The 21,181-nt window shown below is 38.7% G+C and overlaps 1 protein-coding gene across 1 annotated transcript in view; it reads right to left on the bottom strand.

The window, feature by feature from the left end:
- Window positions 1-2,316: 2,316 nt before the first annotated feature.
- The window catches only part of GUCY1A2 (guanylate cyclase 1 soluble subunit alpha 2), a 141,876-nt gene continuing 123,011 nt past the window's right edge, over window positions 2,317-21,181 (bottom strand). Inside the window, exon 8 of the mRNA XM_052671243.1 lies at window positions 2,317-20,381. Within this exon, the coding sequence (XP_052527203.1) occupies window positions 20,174-20,381 (208 nt within the window). The 3' untranslated portion in view covers window positions 2,317-20,173. The remainder of the gene's footprint in view (window positions 20,382-21,181) is intronic.

Here is a 21,181-nt window from a genome sequence, read left to right on the forward strand (position 1 = left end):
TCTGCTGAAGATGATGAACCACTCACAACTCTTTCTTATAACATCAGTCTTGGCCTATTGATGGGTCTTTATCTTCTTAATCCACGTGGGGTTTTTTTGCCTTTCTGGGAAAAGGGAAAAATCTGTGAAAGATGACCAGAAACTTGTTTGAGCTGAGAAGTTTCAGCAAAAACCTGCCTTTGCAATCTCCCTGTATGAACTACCTCTGTATGAACTTCTCCAGTCAACATCTTTTCCATGCTCCCAGATGTGACCCTGCCTTTTCCTTCAGACCAACTGTGTTGTCCAGTCTGTGTATCGTTTTTGACAGTGTTTCACTATCACAGAGTGATAGAATCATTAAGGGTAGAAAAAACCTGTAAGATCATCTAGCCCAACAGTTCATGTACCATCAATGCTGCCCACTAAAGCACGTTCCTTAGTACCATATCTACACATTTCTTGAACAGCTCACACTATCTCCTCCTAGTGCTGGTATGACTTTCAAATTCTCTTCCTGCTATTCTCCCCAGCAAATCATTCTGGTCCCTCTTTTCCCAGTGCCTCCTACATCAGAATTTAAAATAAGATTTTTCTATTTTCTTGAAAGGTTTTTCTACCCAGTACCCAGTCTGTGACAACATCCAGTGGTGAATGCTACACTGTGGAGAACATGATGAGACCTCTGGCTGGGGCACTCTCTGAGGCTCTTGGACCACATAATTAGTGGCTGCCTGATCATAGCACCCCATTCAATGTATTTAAAATAAGATGACGAATCTACTCTCCATCAAATTTTCTAATTGTTTCTATTTTAAGAACTGAAATATTCAGTTGGCACTGAGAGCCATAATTTGATTACACACTGTGAGAAAAAAAGTACTTTCTCTTGCATTATTTGCTGCTAATCTGCTGCCTCTAACCTTACTAACTGCCCTCTAATTCTGGCATTGTAAGAAACATAATAATCATTTTCTATCCATTTTCACCACAGTACCCTGAGGCCCTTATCACAGCCACATCTTTTCATATCTAAGCAATTCTTATCTATTTAATTTCTGGAAGACATGCATCTTTGTACATTTGTTTGATTTTTTTTTTTTTTAATCGAATCCTTCTGTGCCAAAATTATCTGGACTGCATATGATCTTTAAGCTGAAAGCACTCCTTACAGTCATAGTGTCATAAATGTACTTCATGTGACAAAGTGAGATCCCTAAAGGCAATGTAGTGGCACTAGAAGAGTAACTTCCTCAGCCAGGAAGTCTCTGAGAACTGTTTTTCTCATAATTTCCTGGTTGGGACATAGTATTCCCCCGGCTATGGAGGACCAGAACTGACTCCTACGTATAATTCCCAAGTAAACATTCTAAAACATTTTGGAAGAATTTTAAGTAATAACTAGTTAAGACACAAATAGAAAATAACCAATCTCTCTCTTGGAAAATATTTCCCTGTCTTAAACCTAGCTGTGGCAAAGAGCGATAAATGTTCAAATGTGAGAAAGAATGAAAGAATAACTCTAACGTTTAGTTTTAGCTACCTAAAAGCCATGTGTATTCAGTACTGAAATGTCAGAACCAAACTCCTCTGCCAACATTTTGAATTACCTGAAATTCCATTTTCTCCCAATAACACATTCCCCGTAAAAGTAGTGCAACCAATTCTAGTTAATGGTCTTCACTAAAAAAACAGCGAAGCAGAATGAGTCATATTCTCAGTTGGGGATGTAGAAAAGATGACGAAGGAATGAAAAAGTGGGCAACATGAGTAGAATCTGTAAGTCTGATGATGTTACAGTGATCCAGCTTCCTTTGTTCTTACGTGGGTATAAATAATGTTGGTATTTCATTATAATGACACCCAATTAAAAATTCTGTTCTTCAAGCCTTAATTCTGGTTCTGCTTTTCTACAGAACCAAGAACCAAACAGTTGCAGTAAGTAATTATTTACAGTATCACCCAAACCAGGCATTTCCTTTCTAAAAATCTGTTACCTTTTTTAAGCAGCTATTTCCAAAATCTCAGTCAAGAACAAAGGCTTTATTAAGGTTTTTACATGGCGACTGGAGATTTCCGATAAAGAAATACACGTTGTGTATACTTCAGCATCTACCTTTTCTTGTATTTCCCCAGTTTTTTGTTTGACAGTACATCTAGGTAAGTGGTTGAAGGGGAGCTTTGAGAGCTAGGAGTGAAAAGGGGTTCTTTTTGTGCAAATATCTTTGTTGATTTCCTGGACTGTTTCCATTCACTTGGGTTTCACTATCCTTAATATTACAATACGTAATCCTGCTTTTCATGGGTTAGCTGTCAACAAAGGGAAAATTTCAATGATTCATCGTGAATTTTAATAGACTTTTGCATGATTTATTGATGTAAATATGCTGCAAATAGCTGGTAGGACATTAAAGGGCAAACAAAATGTTTGGGTTTTTTCTTTAACATGGTTTGGAATTGAACAGTGTAAACAGAACATAGTCATCACCACTTTATTTTATGTCATCCCAATCTACCATCAAATCCTTCTCATATACAAATTCACTTTTTTTTGTCATCTTGATTACCTAGAAATCTTGCATAATGAAATATTATTTACACTGTGTATGACTCACAATTAATTACAAATAAAAATTATACAAAATGATTAAAATATATCATTACATGAAAAGCAAGGAAGATACAGTGGATGTTCAGATCACCTATAAATGCTTACATATTTGTACATGTCTTTCTAATCTGAAATTAGTAGATGATATATCTGACGATTTTGATCAGGAATATTGGTTCTTATGTCTGCACTACGAAATGGAAGCAACATTTCCAGACATAATGAGCCACTTAAGAAACATTTATGATACTGCATAGGATGAAGCATAATAATCTTAGAAAAAAAATTGATATTTTTATCAATATAAAATATTGATAAATATTGGTAAAATATAATCAATTTAATTCATGCCATACAGATACATTGTATATTAAACCAATACTGTAAGATGGCATTGTAAATAAACATGGCAGAGCTGTAACATTTTAAAAATAAGCAATTCACAGGGCATTTGTATCATAAAATAGCAGATGTACAGTATTATTTACATTGCAAACCAAAGAGATAGTAACCCTCACAAAACCTCAGGAAACAATTTGGTCAAACCATTGATCACAGACCTGATTCATAAAATATGCAGGAATGTGGGCAGAACAGATGGAAAAATAAGTCCTTATATATCTGAAATGCTGCATTATGTACTGGGTGTTGACCCCTCTCTCCAGCCACCCATGCATGAGGTATGGCTGCAGTCCCACCACCCTCGCTCACAGTGTTTGCAGAAGGCTAAATTACACTTTGAGGCCCCCCGCATCCCTTTTGTTACCTTTTCACTTCAGCACATGCAGGACTGCAGCCTAACTGGCCCATGTAACCACACGTAAAATCCAGATGCAGGTCAGGGGAAGTGCTGTGTTGCTCCACACAGAGCGCTTTACACCAGTGCGCCGGATTATGGTTCTGTTAGCAGACTAAGCATTACCCAGCAAATACAACGCTTGCAGGATCAGACCATTGATGTCTTACACAGCAAGGAGGGTGGGATATGGTTTCAAAGCTTTTTGCTTTGCCCAAGGACTCCTATTAGCTATAATAACAGCCCAGTGGTTTTTCATTGCAAGGATGAGGGAGAAGTCTGGTCTGTAGTTGTTCAGAACACTTGGTTTTGGGCATGGCAACGCTGACAAAGGCTTTGACTGTGCTGTAACAACCTGATTTATTAGTGGAGGCTTAGGACCACTACAGATCACTCCTGATTCACTGTAGCATTCAAAATTCACAAAGCCTTGATTTGTGGAAAATGCACCTTATTTGCTGAATCCCAATATGGAATTTGGATATTAATCACTTCAGCAATTAATCATCAAATAATGCTTATTAAAAAGGACAGTCACCTCCTGCCCCACAGCAGTGCTGTAGCTACTCAGTAAATAGTTACCTGCCGAGCTCAGGTACATCTTCTATAAGACCAAAGATCAGCACTGACCGTTGTATTTGAATGGTGTCACTTTCACATGTGGCAATAGGAAACAAGTTTTAAAAGAACACAAATTTTGACAAATGAGTTCTACATCACAACTGTCCTCACACTTCACACCCTCTCTCCCATTATCTTTTTTGTTCCAAAATATTTCATAAAACAGAGAGCACACAGTAGAAGTCATGTACTACTTTACATACAAAATCTAAAATGCTGCAAATTTCATTTTTTACCCAAGGATTCACCAGAGTGAAATGCATGACCACGTGTCTGTGCTAGGTGAGCAGCATGTCAGCATCTGTTGTGCCTATAAACATCAGCTCCACTGGCTGAGATGAGCCAAGTACATTTGCAAACTTGGTCTCCTCCTAGCAGAAAGCTCAACATACCCATACAAAACTACTCTAATCTGAAATACAGAGTTTTTGTGCATGTCTGTAGTCTAGCCTTTATCCAGCAGACTTCTAGCAGCCAGACAGAGCTAATGACACAGTTGAAGAGGTGTCAAATAAAAAAAAGCAGACAAAAAAAAAAAAAAAAGTTATCACAGAAGTGATGAAGCAGTTACTCATCCATTTCATTGCATGGGAAAGCAAGCTTGCAGCAAACTACCCGATGCACTCCCCACTTGTGGTACTGGAGTAATGCAGAGACATAGATTCACACTAACTTTCTGAGTGGTTGGAGAAAAATAGTAAGTACTGTCTGGGTGGTATCTTGAGCACCTGGAAGTGCGAATGAGCTGGTACTTTTCAAACCATGTTATTGCAGTGCTTAGAAAGCAAAGCTCTGACAACGTTTTCCATGGAATACACTACATTTGTGATGACTGAAGTCAGACCTGGCAGCTGAATTGCATTTTCAGAATGATTGGATAAAGTAACCAGGTAACTTCCCTTTTCAACTCTCTCTGTATATAAAACTTCTGGATTTGTTGTAACAGTATCTTATTTGATCACTATTCACTGATTTCTCTCTGAAATATATAAGTTGGTTATCCTGGTCACAATCAGGAAGAAAATGTTCTTCTGTATAGTTTCTCTGGAAAAAAACCCAAAATTTTTTACTGGTTATTATGTTACTAATATGATAAAAAGTAATTAATGCAAGCTACCTACCTGAGGAATAGGTCAAATGAAGTGAGAACTCTCTTGAAGGAAACCCATATGATTTTGTTAAAATAAATTCTCCATATCATTAAACTTCAAGATAAAACAGGAAGCAGAAATTAGAACAATTTTTGATGAAGGCCGTATCCACATCAAAAGCTTCAGAAAATATGCCTTCTAAAAAGAAATTTTGCAAAACTGAGTAGGTAACGCAAGGTTCTTCAGAATGCACTCAGCTGAATTTCAGAGGGATCTCTGCTGTTCTGTTGGTAACTAGCAACTCATAAATGAGATTATAGATTTATTTATGAATCAGGTACTGTGCAAAGATCATGCGCTAAGAGAGCTCATTACTTTCCCTTTCAAACGCATTTATGAAGGATTGGGGTAGGATAACCGCCACAAGTTAACTAGAAGCATGAGAAAAGAGAAGTTGTTGAAGAGAAATGTTACTGTTTAGACAACCTTTAGTACTCAGACAAGGCAAAACTTCTTTGCTTGGTCCTGTAATGAACAATAAAATCTGTATTTTGTTTATAAACATTTATATGAATACTAGCCTAAAACTAGAGGCATTGAAATAGAAGATGTATAGTATATTGTATATTGCTTTCCTTATAGAGTGTACGTTATGTTTCTAATATAGTGACAAACAGTAAAATTTCTTGGACAATCTAGAAGAACCTCATTGTAACAAACAACATTATAGCAGGTCACACTATGAAAGCAAAATGTGAAGCCCCAATGCAGTGCAGGCATGTCATTAAAAGATAAACTGGAATGTTTTTAGAAGGCTGTTTTACCTTTCCACTCTCTGTTAACAACATGTCTGCATGTGTTCTGTAAAGTTTCTTCTTCTTTTTTGAGACCTTTAATTCTTTGGATAAAGGAAGCGCAAAGAAAGCAAACTGCCCTCCATTGCTATAGTCAGCAAGACTCATAACATCAAAGTTTAAGTGAAAGGAAGTAGAAAGACAAAAGTATCAACAGAAGCTGACCAGAAGAAGGCCATGAATATATGTTTTGTTTCTTCTAAAGAAGGCCCAGATTATTGGCCTTTTTACTGTTTGCATTTAGTGGAGAGAAAAAAAAAAAAAAAAAAAAAAGCAACTCGCCAGAAAGAGATTCAGGACCAACATCCCCTGATTGATCTCTCCAGCCTGCAAGGTTTACAGATAGCGTCTGCTTTTTTGTTTTCCAGCAACACATGGAGAAAGATTCCTTGTTCTGTGGAGGACTGTGTGAACAACAATTCACAGAAAGTCAGTTTTAAAACAAGAAGAATAAACTTTAGCTTACATATTTGTCAGAAGCTCATAGGGTCACAGCTATCAAGATATACATTCTATTATAGGAAGAGCAGTACAAATGTTAAAGCTTTTAAGCCTGTATGTAATTCACTGCACGCACAATTTTCCCATGGCCTACACATATGGCACATCAATTTATTACATAGATTTGTGTTTCCTCAGAGGGACTAATACTGAATTCTGCTGTGCTATACCAGTGCTGCAGCCTTGAATAATTCTTGCTGAATGACACGACACAGGTTTGGTCAGTACATGTATTGCGCACTTCAGCTGCTTCCAGTCAAAGTCACAAATGATAGAACCAAACTTCACTGCTTTGTTTTCAAGTAGATAAGTCTTTGGTTAATAATAAGTTCAGTTGGTCTGGGGAACAGCCATAACTGAAACAGTAATTTTCAACCAGAGGTACTGTAACTTCCAGACCATTAAATGCCAAATAAATTCACAATAACAAAACTGAAATGCAGCATGAGATATTTTGCGCGGGTTCTGTTTCTTTTGGTAGGTGGATTCCTTTCTTGACAGCTAGGAAAAGTAAGAAACCAGTCTGGGTTTTGTTGTTACTCCATTGGTTTCAGTGTGGGAAGATCTTGGCTTACATGCTTTGCTGAGCTTTTTTGTCCACGAGCTCCCAGTAAGAGTCTAACCTGCCATATTTTTTCCTAGAAGATTACAGGTCACAGTTTGAAAATAATACCAGATTCATGTAGTACTAAATTGATCTCATAACCATTAAGGTAACAGAAGTGTACAGAGATACCACTCTACCTCTCCTATACATTACTGAAACAGAAATATTGCTGTTAGTTGGGTTACCATCAGCTCTACAAGAAATCCTATGCAAACTACTACTGTTCACAAACACCACAGTGCTCTAAACCCTGTCAGAGCTCCAGTATTACTTAATGACATCCAACATTACCTTTATGGTAAGCATTCTTTGTTGATAGTGCAAAGCTGTAATCCCATTACGTAGGGCTGCATTACTTGCGCACGTACTTGCAGCATTACAGTGTTACAGAACACAGTAAAATCAATTTTCAGAACTCATTGGCATTCAGGCAAGATTGGCCCATTTCCTGGAGAGCAGACTTTGAGTTGGTCAGTATTCACATTTTAGGATACTAAATACTTTCATCCAGTTTGCAAAACAGAGAAGTGAGAAACAAGGGGCAATTCTCAGCCACCAGAAAGCTGAGAGTAAAACTTCACTGAACTGCTCCTTCCCTTTGCTCTGCTCTGAGCAAACAGTTGACCACTAATGGCTGATAACTCCTAAATTCCTACTCCTAAAACTGAGTACCACAGACTCAGGTGAACATTCTCCTCCCTAAAATAAACCAGATTTCTTACTTGTAGCTACATCTTACCTCTGCACATATCTGGCCCTGTTACATGAGGTGTTTGAAGCAGCTCAGACAGAAATTAGCCCTCAGGTTTTACTTTGGCAACACTGAAATCAAAGGGAAAAGGCAAAAGATAGTTCTCTAAGGCATCAAAGAGTAATCATTCTGGAGTTACCTGCAGAGGAAATTTAGATGAGTCTGAACAAATTGCCAGGTAAACCATCAATTTGAGAACTGTATTTGACTCCTGGAGGAAAGTGACAGATCTAAGTAGCAGAAACATGAGGTTTCCTATTCAAAGTTTCATAACTTTCATGAGTTTTCCTTTGGATGGGAGGAGTGAGGGGTCAGACAGTATGGAGACAAAAAAAACTTTTAAATTGTGATCGTTCTTTCAGGAGAATTCTGCAAGCAAAGTTCAGCATGTACTCAGAGACTTTGGGATGAGTCTGAATCATGACTTGATGAGTCCAAGCTGTGAAGTCTATGCCAATAACACTGGCTTGTTTTTGAAAAAGTCTTGTAATCATTGATTTATCTCACTAAAGAAATATAAATCACAAGAACTTTATCAGTAAGTAGCACTGAGTTACTTTTCCACAGTTGTCTGTAAGAGCTCCAAACATAGCTGATTAGTATCAGCTATAGGGCTGGAGAAGATCATGCCTTCCACCAAAACAAGGACGGATGCCAAGGATGCGTGACAGCTCAGAATGATCCCAGAAGTAAACGACAAAACTATCTCAGGATAGCTATCAGGCACTGCAGCATCCACATATTTGTGTTTTTAATTCCCAAACATTTTTCTGTATATTTTGTCATATTATGTTCTATAATATAAAGTATAACATGAAATGCGTGCACAACGTGTAGGATGTGAAACACAGACAACTGCTGGTGCTGCTTGTCCTGACATTCCTGTTTCACTACCAGTCCTTAATACTGCAATAACACCAGATAAATGGAACTGATGCTATCTAAATCTAAAATCAGAAGTATTCCCATCCCCTCTGACAATGATGAGCAATGGGCGCCAAAAGCACAGAATTTACAAATTATTTACAATATTTACTAATATTTTTTGCAGAAATTTCATTCACTGATAGAAGTTACTGTGCATACCCTACACTTGACAGCGCCTCAAATCTGAAATGCAGAGATTTTATAGATGGTACACAGAAAAGGCACATCCTACAGAATTGATTTCTAAAGAAAGTGGTAAAGATTATAGAATCATTAAAGTTAGAAAAGAACACTATGTTCATCCAGTCCAACCATCAATCCATCCCCACCATGCCCACTAACCCATGCCCTTTTCTTGAACATCTCCAGGGACAGTGACTGTAGCACCTCTCCAGGCAGCCTGTGCCACTCACTGCTTCACTGCTCCTTCTGAGAAAAAGGATTATTCCTGGACTGTAAGTTGGTCTGCTTCTGAACACAAAAGTAAAAATAATTGCTTAAATCATAGTACAAATTGCATGCAACTGCTGCCAGTTGATAAAGCAGCACCTGAAGGCTGGATCCAGAAGGTGAATAAAACAGAATCAACACTAAATCCTGACATTCTTCCAGTTGGCAACTCTGGTTATTTTGAGTGTAATTTTATAGCTAACTTGCGACAACAAAAACTGCTCAACCCAAAGCTTTTTCTCCATGTTATGACACTTTGATTTGCCTTCACCTCTGCTCCTGAACCAAGCTTCTCTGGCAGACACACAGTGCCTGTTTTTAGCTCTGTGAGCTACTAATCCAGTTTCTCTGACAACTACAATTTCTGGAAGAAGCGACTGGTGTTACGATGTCTCAGAGCTATGAGCCCATTTGAGAAATTAGCGTCTTAGCTGACCTTTAAAGCAAGTGAGAATAATGCGCCTGCAGTTGCGCAGGGTTTGGATTTCATTATCGCAGCAGCACATACAAAGCAGGATGCCCCTGCTGCACAGCTATGCCTCTCTGATTTGTTTTCCTGGTAATTATAGAAACTGTTTACATGGAAAATCTGCAAGTTTTCTCAGCTAGGGAAGACAATACCGCTCCTAATTCCTTTTCTCTGGAGAGAATGACAGTTCACAGAGCAGAGGACTGTTCTTCCCAAGAACTTTCCCACGGCCTCCCCAACCAGGACTGCAATGCAAATCACTGCAGATGGCCGAGGGCAGGAATGGAGACAGTAGAGATGGAAGGGTGGGAGAAGGATGGGAGTTGTACAGCAGTGTCCCTGAATCTTCCCACTCACCTCTGGTTCAGAGCTCAGTCCAAGGCCCTTTGAAACTCTGGCCCTTGTCCCTGATGTGCTTCTCTCCATGTACACGTTTGCTTTTCCATCAGAAGTTGTAAATACTTAGACTTAGGGTAGCAGAACCTCACTCAGTTTCACAGGAGTTCCAAAATCTCTTGGTACTCTGAAGTCTACTGGATCCCAGATAAAAGTGGGCAGCAAGGTATGAGGTTAATAAGCAATATTCTAACATCAAAAACATTAATGGCTGCAACTTAACTGCTAATTGTAAGGAAATATGTATGCCATGTACTGGGATGCGAATTGTGCCTGGAGTGGGCTTTGTTTGGGCTTCAGTAGAAGACATAGTGCTCACAGATATCCTAGGAAGTGCATTTAGAGACTGGCACGGGGATGCATTCTCCCTCTTAATACATGCTAAATCAACTGAATTCAATCTTGGCCTAACCTAATATGATTTGCTTGGCATTTATGCACCTGAAATTAACTATAAATGACCGTTGGCTGCAATTGCTTTTGAAAACTCCATATATAGAACTGTTTCTGAAGAAATGGCATGAACTCTAAATTATGTCACAGACTTTAGATCTTTGAATCTTTTTGCTTTGACTCAACACTTCCAAACGTGCAGTTTAGACATTTCTAAACAATATTTATTAATGAAGCATGATAGAATCATTAATTTTTTTAAGAGCTAACACTGAAGTATCATATTCCTACACACACCTGGAAGGCATTCAACTCTACTTGAAAAAGTACCTCACTTGTAAAGTTTTATAGCTACTGACATGTTTTGCATTCACCATCTCAACTTAGAGAAATTCTGAGACCTATCCCAGAAAAGTCAAACGGTGAACAAAAATGGGGCATCTGTCTTTCCTTTTTACATTAAGAATTTGTAGATTTCCCTTTTCCTTCACAACTTTTTTTTCTGCAATCGGAGATTGAACTCACTTGAAATAACTTTCCCTCATCCAAAAATAATGGATTTCTCATGCAACTCCACTAAAACTCTGAGGATAATAAATTCTAAAACTCATCCTACTGACATCACATACAGCACATTCTTGCACTCTGCAACATAGTGATAGTACACTCCTGACCATCGAACTTCCAAATGCACAGAATCTTTATTCACTTTCTTCAGATGCATTCTCCCTGTGGGCTCCTTATCCGTACACCCTCAAGATCTGATATGGATTTATAAACCACATTTTAAAAGCTTATTTGGGCATTCAGAATCTCAAGATATTGAGCAAAATGAGTTCTGGCTGTCAGAAGAAGTTTGTGTGACAAAGAATATGGGATGGAGGAAAAAGTCTTTGGGACTTCGAAAAACTTCCCTCCTAGCAAATGCAAATAACTGGAATGATGCAGTTGTGCTTTAATTGTAAAAAATATTCAGAATGTTTTTTAATCAAACAGAAATGCCACATAAACTTTTACAATGAATATGTTTGTTCCTCTTTTCTCTTTCCCGTGTCATTTGTTATCACAGGCTCACTTCTAAAAAAAAACCTCTACTCAATAGCTATTAATTTCCAACCACACTCCTTTGCAATAAGCTCCAGAACTGATATTGATGCAATACTGTGTTTCAGCCTCACTAGGGAAGGAAAAAATACCTTAGAGATGCGCTGATAACAAACAAATACTAAAACAGCTTAAGAAGTGCTCTTCTCTGACTATTAATCAGTCTTAACATTAATTTACTGCTGCTTATAAAAGCAGAACTTATCAATTACTTATAACTGTTTTATTGCTCATATTTATCATTCTTGGGTTTATCTTGCATATAATGCTGTTGTTTTTAGGATGGGAGAACAGTCTTACTCAGCAGGCTAGTCTTTAAGACACTCTGTTTACAGCTACAAGCCTTCTCTAATCCTGATCTGCAGTTCCAATTTTGCCCATCCCTATTTAAGTAAATAACAACATGTATTTTTAGAAAATTAGCAAAAAGACAACGCCTCACAAAATCAAATTATTCCACTACATTCTCTTCTCCTTTGGAGAAGAGGATGGAAGGACAAACAATACACAACAGGGTGTTATTGTGTCATTTCATGTTTTGTTAAAAAATGTTCTGTTAGGGTGATAGCTGTCTTACAAGAGTCTACAGCGGAATAGAGTTGCATGGCTGAACTTATTGCTTCAAGAGTAGTCATTTCAAAGTATTGCAAATATAACTCTAAAAAACAGTTATCTCAATATAAGACCTTCTGCTAATAGTAACTTTGGGCCTACAAAACGAAATCACAAAACCAAAAAATGTTTTAACGTTAATATATTAACGATAACCCAACAACTATTCTTCTGCCCTATAGCATTTGTATACTTTATTATCATCTAATACAACAGAATAACTAGCAAGGTTTATATAGGCATTCTGCCATATGGCTCAGGTGAACATTCATAACGAGATCATAGAATCACAGAACTGCTGGGGTTGGAAGGGACCTCAAAAGACTGTTGAGTTTAAGCCCCATGCTGAAGCAGGCATCTTACAACAGGTTGCCTAGGTAGTGTCCAGATGAATCTTGAATATCTCCATGGAAGGAAACCTCATAACCACCTTGGGCAACCTATTCCAGTGGTTCTGCTTCATCACCCTTACCATAAAGAAGATCTGTGTTATTATTGAACTTTCTATGTTCAAATTTTAAGCCGTTTCTCCTCCTCCTATCACTTTGCACCACTGAGAAGATCCTGGCCTCATCCATTTGCCTTCCGCCTCACTTCAGACACTTATAAACATTAATCAGAACCCCCCCTGTCTTCTTTTCCCCAGGCTGAACAAACCCAGGTTACTCATCCTTTCCTCATACAGAAGACACTCCAGACTCTCTATCATCTTTGTGGCCCTCCAGTTGACTCCTTGTAGGAGAGGTCTCTGCCTTCTTTCAGCTGGGGAGCCCAAAACTTGTCAGAGTAGTCTAAATGTGGTCTCACCATGGTAGAGTAGAGGAGGAGGATCACCTCCCTCAACCTGTTGACCACGCTCTTTTTAACACACCGCAAAATCCAGGAGTTGTGATTGGCAACACTTATAGCTTACGTAAGTGGTTCAGACAGCAGAAGGAAGAGATTTCTAGAACTGCAGTAGCCCTTGTTCTGGGTAGTCACCATATCAAACCACTGTTCATCCTGGACTGTGCTTATCTGTCCATCTACCAATTCTTCGGCCAATTTAAAACTCTGAAAAGCAGCACAGACTAAAAGATTTCAGAGACAGCACTGGTCTAGAGAAGCTTAAATCAATGGGATCAATCTCACTTTCCTTGGACATCTTAAAAAACAGATCTCTAGACTCAGTTGTATGTGATCACAAAGAAACAAGCACACCCAGGCAGATTATAGGCAGGTTTTAGGCAGCCTCATGCTGTGTCTAGAATCAGGAGGGGGGGAAGAGGAGAGGGGGGAGGAAGGACAACAAGCACTGAAAGACAGTGTCTTTTATTTTTTTTTTTTTTGTCCAAAATAAAACATGTTCAGCCTCACTCGCCGTTGGAAACTAAAATCCCAAGAGCAGATGGCCAGTTTAGCATCTGCCTCCAGATGCTCTTCTTGCTAAGGCTGCCAACAAAGTTGCCACTTTGCATAATTTCTTGTATTGGCCTCTCTAATGAGAGCCCCAACTAGATGCCCCATGCTGTTTCTTTCAGAAGCCATTTAGTTGCTGCAGTGACACTGGGATCAGAGATAAGTGGAGGTTAACCTTTCTAAGCCACAGGAACAAGTAAGCATCTGCCAAGGTGAATGACTTGTGACCTATGACTGAGTTGCTGCATTCCCCAGTGTCACTGTTTTATTTGCTTTCATGCATGATTAGAAGCCAAGCCACAAAAGATCAAACATGCATATGAAGTTAAACAGTTTATAGATTTTTGTTGTGAAGTTGCTCATGCATTGCAAATTAATAACATTGTTGAAGAATAACTTCTTGCTACATGGATAAGTCTAGTGCTTAGGAAAGTTAAAATCAGACATGTAGCAGACAGTTACTGCACTGATTTCACCCAAATCCCCCAGTGAAAACTTCTGCTGCGGTCCTCCCCCTCTCTGCAACTGCCTGCTGTGTCACTGTAGCAGTATTGTCTTTGCTGCAAATAAGAGCAAGATCAACCCTTTGATCCTACTTTTCCTTTAGATGTAAGCAGTCATGTCAACAACAGATGTTAATAAGAACAATGATAAGAATTTCTCACCATCTGTCATACACTGCACATACTATGCTGCAAAACAAAAAAGAGTGGAGGTTTTTTAAATTTTAAATAACAGAATTCTGAACCAGAACAGGAAGAGTATGCAAGGCAGTGGAAGCACAAACAGTAGCAGCAGAAGGTGAAACTCCTGCCTTTGGAGCCTTCTGCAAAATCAGCATCTTCAATTCATGCCATCCTTTACTGCCACTGGCATCCTCAACTCCAGAAAAGCTCAATGAATAACACATTTCTTTGAAGGAAGGGAGCCAACTGTTTCTGAGTTTACTTCCAACTGCGCTTTAGCCTTTCTCACAACATCCCTGCATGCTTTGGCATTATTGCTATATTCTTTCCATGTGGCCAGACCCTTTTTCCACATTTCATAAACTTCCTTCTTCCCTTTGAGTTTATCCATGAGTGCAACTTCCACGCAGATTTCCTGCCACCTTTGCTTTATTTCTTACTCTTAGGGATGCACTGATCTTAAGCTTGAAGTGACACCTGAATGTCAGCAAGCTCTCTTGAACCCCCCTTACAGTCTAAACACTCTAACCCATAGGACCTTTCCAAGTAGGTTTTCAAAAACATCTAAGCCAGCTCTCTAGAACTCCTGAGTAATGATCCTACGTATTGCCCTGTTTCTTCCACTCAAGATCCTGAACTTCATCATCTCATGAATGCTGCCCTAAACCCTCACATTCCCAGACAGCGCTTCCTTGACTGTAAGAATAAGATCCAGCAGCAAATCTCTCCTTATTGACTTCTCCACTATTTGTGTCAGAAACTTCGCCTCCGTACACTGCATGAATCTCCTGGTCTGTATGTACCTGGCAGCACTGTTTTTCCAGCAACTGTCAGACTGACTGAAACTCATCAGAACCACTGACTGTGACTGTGGGGCTGCTTCCAGCTGTTTGTAGAAGGCCTCATCAAAATCCCTTCACTTGATAAGGTGGCCTGTAGTGCACACTCACAACAGTGTCACTCACCTTAGCCTGCCCCTTAATTTTCACCCACAAGCTCTCTACTTGCTTACTGTCCATTCCCAGGTAGAGCTTGATACATTCCAGTTGCCTCCTCATGTAAAAAGCAACTTCACTGCCTCACCATGCTGGTTTGTCTTTCCTAAAGAGACAGCTGTCAAGCTTATGCTTCTTGTTTTGTTGCTAATTTAAGCATGCTGTTATCTGTAACATTACAAAAGCATAATTTTACAAAGCAATAACAGTGTCCAAAACAGAGTGAGAAGCTCTGTGACTGAGTTAGGGCGGGGAAGTGGGTCTGCTCAGTGTGCTGTCAGCACTCAGCAGAGGTGAGGCAGAAGCCTGAGATCAGAAGATGAAAGAGTGCAGAGGATGCTAGATGTTTGTGATGCTGCTGTTGGATTAGTCTTGTTGGCAGATAGAAAGCGTGAGGGCTTCCTCTGGATGCTGAAGAATCTGAAAGCCATTCTGCAGCTACACTTGCCCCAACAACTGATACAAGCTTCACACCCATCTGCAATTCAAATTGGTTTGTGGTATTTTATTTCCCCCTTCATTTTAAAGTCTGCTGGGATAAAAAGGATCTTTATCCTATTATTTTGTTCAGAGAAAGAAATATTTAATACAATATCAGTAAGCAGAGCATAAGTCTCAGCGCAGAGCTATGGTATGTTTAAATGTTTGCAACACGCCACAGTTCTGCGCCATTTGCTTTATACAGAAATACATATATACATATATATATGAAAGAGAAATGTTAATGGAAAACAGAGAAAAGGTGGATGTCTCTGCAGGCACAGAAGCACCGTGAACACAGGAGGGGACACCACTATGAAACTGCATCCGCATACAGATGAACCTCAGTAGGACCAGCTAGTGACAAAGTGCAAGTATTTCTTCTTCAGCATAAGCAATTCCCATACAAGATGGTTTTCTGTTTGCAGAGGCATGCTTCCAGGCCCCACAGTGCCTTTCTGAACAGACTGAGATCTGAAAATGGATGTGGGAATGAACAGTGAAGTCAAAACCACAACCACATTTAACAACTATGAGCTTTTTGGAATTAAAAGAGCAAAACCCTGTGGGATTCTGCAAGACAGCCACACTACTAAAATTCTGTGTTTGCAGTAACTCTCCCATGCAGCGGCTTTTGTCTTTGTATGGTAGGTATTTCCAGAGTGATACTGAACAAAATTTAATCCACTGCTCTACAATTTCCTTCACTCTGAGTTCTTGACCTCTGTGCCCTGCATCACAGAAAAGCCTGTGTGACAGAGAGCTTCAAGTAGATGGAGAAATCTGACAGAAAACCTCTAAAAGGTGCTCTGGGGGAATAACTGCTGTTTCTGTTTACTTAGGCCTCATGCCTTTAGTAAGAGAAGTTGGCCTGTGAGTCTGCCTCTGTGGTCAGCCTATGGTCTCCAGTCTGTCTGAGCCTGGATCAGGGGCAAGCTGCACAGAACCAGGCTGTGGCAAAAAGACCAATAACCCCAGCTTGGGCCCATGCATTCTCCTTCCCATTCAGGGAATATGCAGTAGATCTCCTCTCTTTATTTTCAGAGAGGAAAAAAGGATCATCTATTTAATAGGAAATAAAATATCAGGAGGAAATTCCAACTACAATATGTGATTTCTACATTTCAGCACCTCTCTGCCTCAACATCCCAGGGAAAAAACACTGCAAAGCCTTTTATTCGTGAAAACAATATCAGGCAAATGAGAACATTTTCTCACTAAAATGAAGCGCTGTTGACCAAATGCTGAGTTTGACTATGATCTAACCAACTTCACAGCATTAACCTTGCTAATAAACTATATTTCACTTCATACAGGTGTCCAACAAATAAATGTTTGGTTATAAATGTGTAACCAAATACTGCAGGCAGCAGATGCAGCTACTAAGTTAAACAATGCTGAGAATGCTTCATACTTTTCTCTCACTGACCAAGTGCCTCTAGAAAGCCTGCACTTCTCTATTAACTTAACCTGTCCTAACACAGAAGCAAATAGGACAATACATAGCATCAGTGCTGAAGTTTTTGGCATGTTACCTTCACAGAAACTTATAAAAAATGGAGACTGTCTATTATTATACAGTAAATCTGCTCCAATTTGGGGAGCTCTCTCTGTGATTACAGAGATTATCAAACAAACTGTAACTGGAGACTGTGAGGATGGCACTACAATTTTTTTGAATGCCTCTTCAGTGTAATAGCTGAATTAGCTTTTGACCATCATTTCTCATTAAAATGTTTCCATGGATCTACCAAGATCACCCACAGAATAAACCTAGGCATTTCCTATTAGCAGTTGTGAGAGACAGGATGTTGAGCAATATGCTTTTGGTATGAACCTCTTCATTTGTTCTCATTACAGAGGACTGTGGGCGGTGAGAAAAGAAACTGAGTTTGGCCAGAGAGATTAGTAATCTGACATTAACACCTACTGAATAATGAGGATGTGCCAGTAAAGTCCAAATGAAATCTTGATGTATTGATTAAAAGAAAAATGTATTGCTGGGAAAAAGATAATCACTACAGGGAACTGGGTAATGACATCAAAACCACAGCTCTATTAGCTCAGAAGCAATGTTTCTGTTCCCATGATTGAACTGGAACTTTGCTCCATATATAATTCTTGCAGGTCTCACTGATGTTCACCAGAAAAAAAGAAATGAATGCTACATGCTGTGAATATGCAAACTAATGGATGTAGAGTAAAACATCTTGCCCTTTGATGCAGAAAATTCTTGGATTGATGGTTTGGATGGAAATTCTAAAACCTCAAGCCCAAACAGTTTTCATCAAGTCATTTTTCAGACATAAAGCAAAGCTGCAGATGGTGTTTATCAAGGTAGGTAGAAGATAAACTCCTCCAATCCCAAGGATGCTATGGAAAAAATCTTTAACATCAGTGGTCCTCTAAAAAACAAGGGAATTTCTATTTAAGTAATATTCATAGAATCATACATTGGAATGGTTTGGAAGAGACCTTATAAATCGTCTAGTTCCAATGCCCCTGCCATGCCCATGCAGATACCTTCTCAGCAAGAAAACATCTTCCATAATAAATTCATGTTTCTTCTACCTGACAAAGTCTGCGTTGGTTCAAAATGGTTCTTTCTCATAGAGGCAGGCTTCATGGGAAGGAAGCATGAATTTTTTTCTGTAACAGGATGGCTGTGCCGTGCTGAATTGTTCCTGTCCTGAGTCAAAGAGGAATAATGGAGCACTGTCGTTCCCTCTGCACAAAGGTACAACTGGGTAATTTGAACATGTGGAGAATGTTATTCACTAATTTTCAAACGGCGCTTCAAGATTTGATAACTGAACAAATCCATAAATATGGCCCAAATTTCTGATTAGGATTACAGAAGAGCTGAGCTGCTGAGAGTTTTGTCTTTGATTTCTTCGACCTTTGATCAGGCCATTGTAAAGCTAAGCCAATTTGAAATCACTGCATTAATGTTTTCTAACAATTTACAAAACTAGAAGAATATTGGCTCAATTCAGTAGGACCTTAAAGGAAGTACACCTACAAAAGAAAACTGACTGCTGTCACTTCTGCAAAGGAAAGCCTGAGAAATAAACACTGCTTGAAAATGCGTCTACTGGGAGGACAGATTTACATCTCGTTTCTTGTTTCAGTTGGTTTCACTGAAGAAAATAAAACTATTTTAAATTTAACCAGGAATTGGGCCTCCTTTTTTTTTTTTTTTTTTTCTTTTAATTATTCATTTAATTAACATAGACTGCTCTAAATCTTGAACTGGCATTTTCATTAAATCTGAGACATTACTTTCTTTCCCTTTTCAGTATTTTTTGGTTTACATTAGATAAACCTTTCATCCAATCCACCACAGAGGAAATTTCCAAATTAGCATCTTTAATAGCAGATAGGATTTTTAGAGCAGAAGCAGAAGTTCTTTTAAAAAACTGGAAAACCAGTACGCAGAATGCTCCAGAATTTGCTGGACTCTCTCAGAGGAAGGACTTGTACCCGATATTAATTTGGATGGGAATTTGTTGTGGAAAAAAAGCCCCACTGCGTATAACAGAACTTTTCTGTTTGTTAATAAATTGTTATTTTACATTTTGTTTGCTTTGTCCCAGAAACAGTAGACACACAGCACTATAGGACAAATACTGAACATTATTTTGTATTAGCAAGACAATGCTCATCTAAAGTTTAGCATAAACATCAGGTAAAGAGGTTTACCAAAGTGGGTTTTTTTTTTTTCCTTTAAAATATTGATCTTTTTTGATGCCAAAAAAGTCAAAAAAATGACTTCTTCCCATGTGTATAACAATAAGCTTTGATAGGCAGAATATACGAAATATACAGTAACTTCTTCTGAAAAGCTATCTAGGCTTACTCAGCTTACAGTATGTGGAATGTAATTATCCAGAAAGTGAAACATGTATAAAAATAGGTAAAATCCCTACAACTTTTGTACTGAATTATAATTCCTCCTGCCAGGAAGGTTACAACAACTCTACAGTACATGTATGAAATGTTTGTTCATAAAGTTAAAAAACATCATTACCGTACTGAAGAACACACTGAATGTAGGAATGCATAATCAGAACTGACTCTCAATTCTGCTTAGCTGGTGCAAATCTACAGAGAACCATCACTCATTCTGCACAAAACAAAACCAACCTCTAATCTGAGAGTTGTTTTTTCGTTTTGTTTGTGTTTGTTTGTCATAAAGGGGCCAGACTCAAGTTTACTAATGAAATTCCTCTGGAAGTGGAAGTATTTGTTCAAACACTTTTTTCCCTATCATCTCCACTCTGTTTACCAACAGCAGTCACCCACCTTTAAAATGATTATTGCCTGACATTACATGAAGCTTTTACTGCTTGTTCAGAACAAGGCAGTGAAATAGAAAGAACCTCCGATTCCCCTGGCGTGACCCAGTTCTGGGCTTGTGCTTTTTCACGAGTCTTTGATCTGCAGCAGGCCTCATAGGCTGGTCTCCCGGAGGAACATGGTGCCAATGTTGTAAGAAACTTTCCTCACTCTGGCGGATGTGATGGAGGGTTTTGGCTGCTTCTGACCACTTCTGACCTCGAGGAAGTAACAGATCCCAGGAATTTCCTTTGGAAAGTTTTCTGGAAGCTCTTCACGGGAACGAGGGATAAAAATAAAATTTTCTTCCTTTTTCAAAAGCCTAGAAAAAAAGGGAACAGAGAGATACAAAAAACTATGAAACACATTGCAGACACATTTCTATGGAAGAGATTGGTCCTATGTGATCTCAAATTTAAAAATGAATTTGAAGAATTATGTGACATCTAGAAAATCCTTGACCAGGATCCCCAGCCAATCTATACTAACAGTATCACCAACTTCAAGGGCAGTTGAACTAGATGATCTTTAACGGTCCCTTCCATCCAAAATGGTTCTATGATTCCAGACCTGCTGAGATCAGCTGAAGAGAAGGCCCAAATAAATACATACTCTGAAAAACAGTGTCAGCATTCAGAAACTCATATACAAGAAAGAGAATCAAATTTGAAACCAAAATAGGTCCCATAACAGCAAAAACAGATTCAAAAAGAAACAAATCAAATCTGACACTATCCATCAAATGTACCTGCAAGTTTAATTTAGGACCCCTGGTTGAGGTAAAAAACAGCTACAGGCTCATGTGAGGTGCGACTCTCCTCCAGCCATGCCATACAAACGGCACAATGTCACAGATCCGATGATACTGCCTGTTGCTATTTGTAGTCTTTCTTCATGTTGGAAAAACTTTTTCTGGCTAAATCAGATAATCTGGGGCCTTTTCATGAAAACAGCTTAGTTGCAAAATGAAGCAAATAATCTACACCTTTTCTATTTGTTTCCAATAAATGAAGAATCAAAAAGAACAATTTTGAGGTAACAGTAAATTCCAAGCACAGTTGGATATATGAAAGTAGCCTTCATCTTTTTCTCAAAGATATTTATTCTTTCAATCAGAGAGAA

The sequence above is a fragment of the Tympanuchus pallidicinctus genome, unplaced genomic scaffold, assembly GCF_026119805.1.
Source record: "Tympanuchus pallidicinctus isolate F22 unplaced genomic scaffold, pur_lepc_1.0 scaffold11, whole genome shotgun sequence".
NCBI lineage: Eukaryota > Metazoa > Chordata > Aves > Galliformes > Phasianidae > Tympanuchus > Tympanuchus pallidicinctus.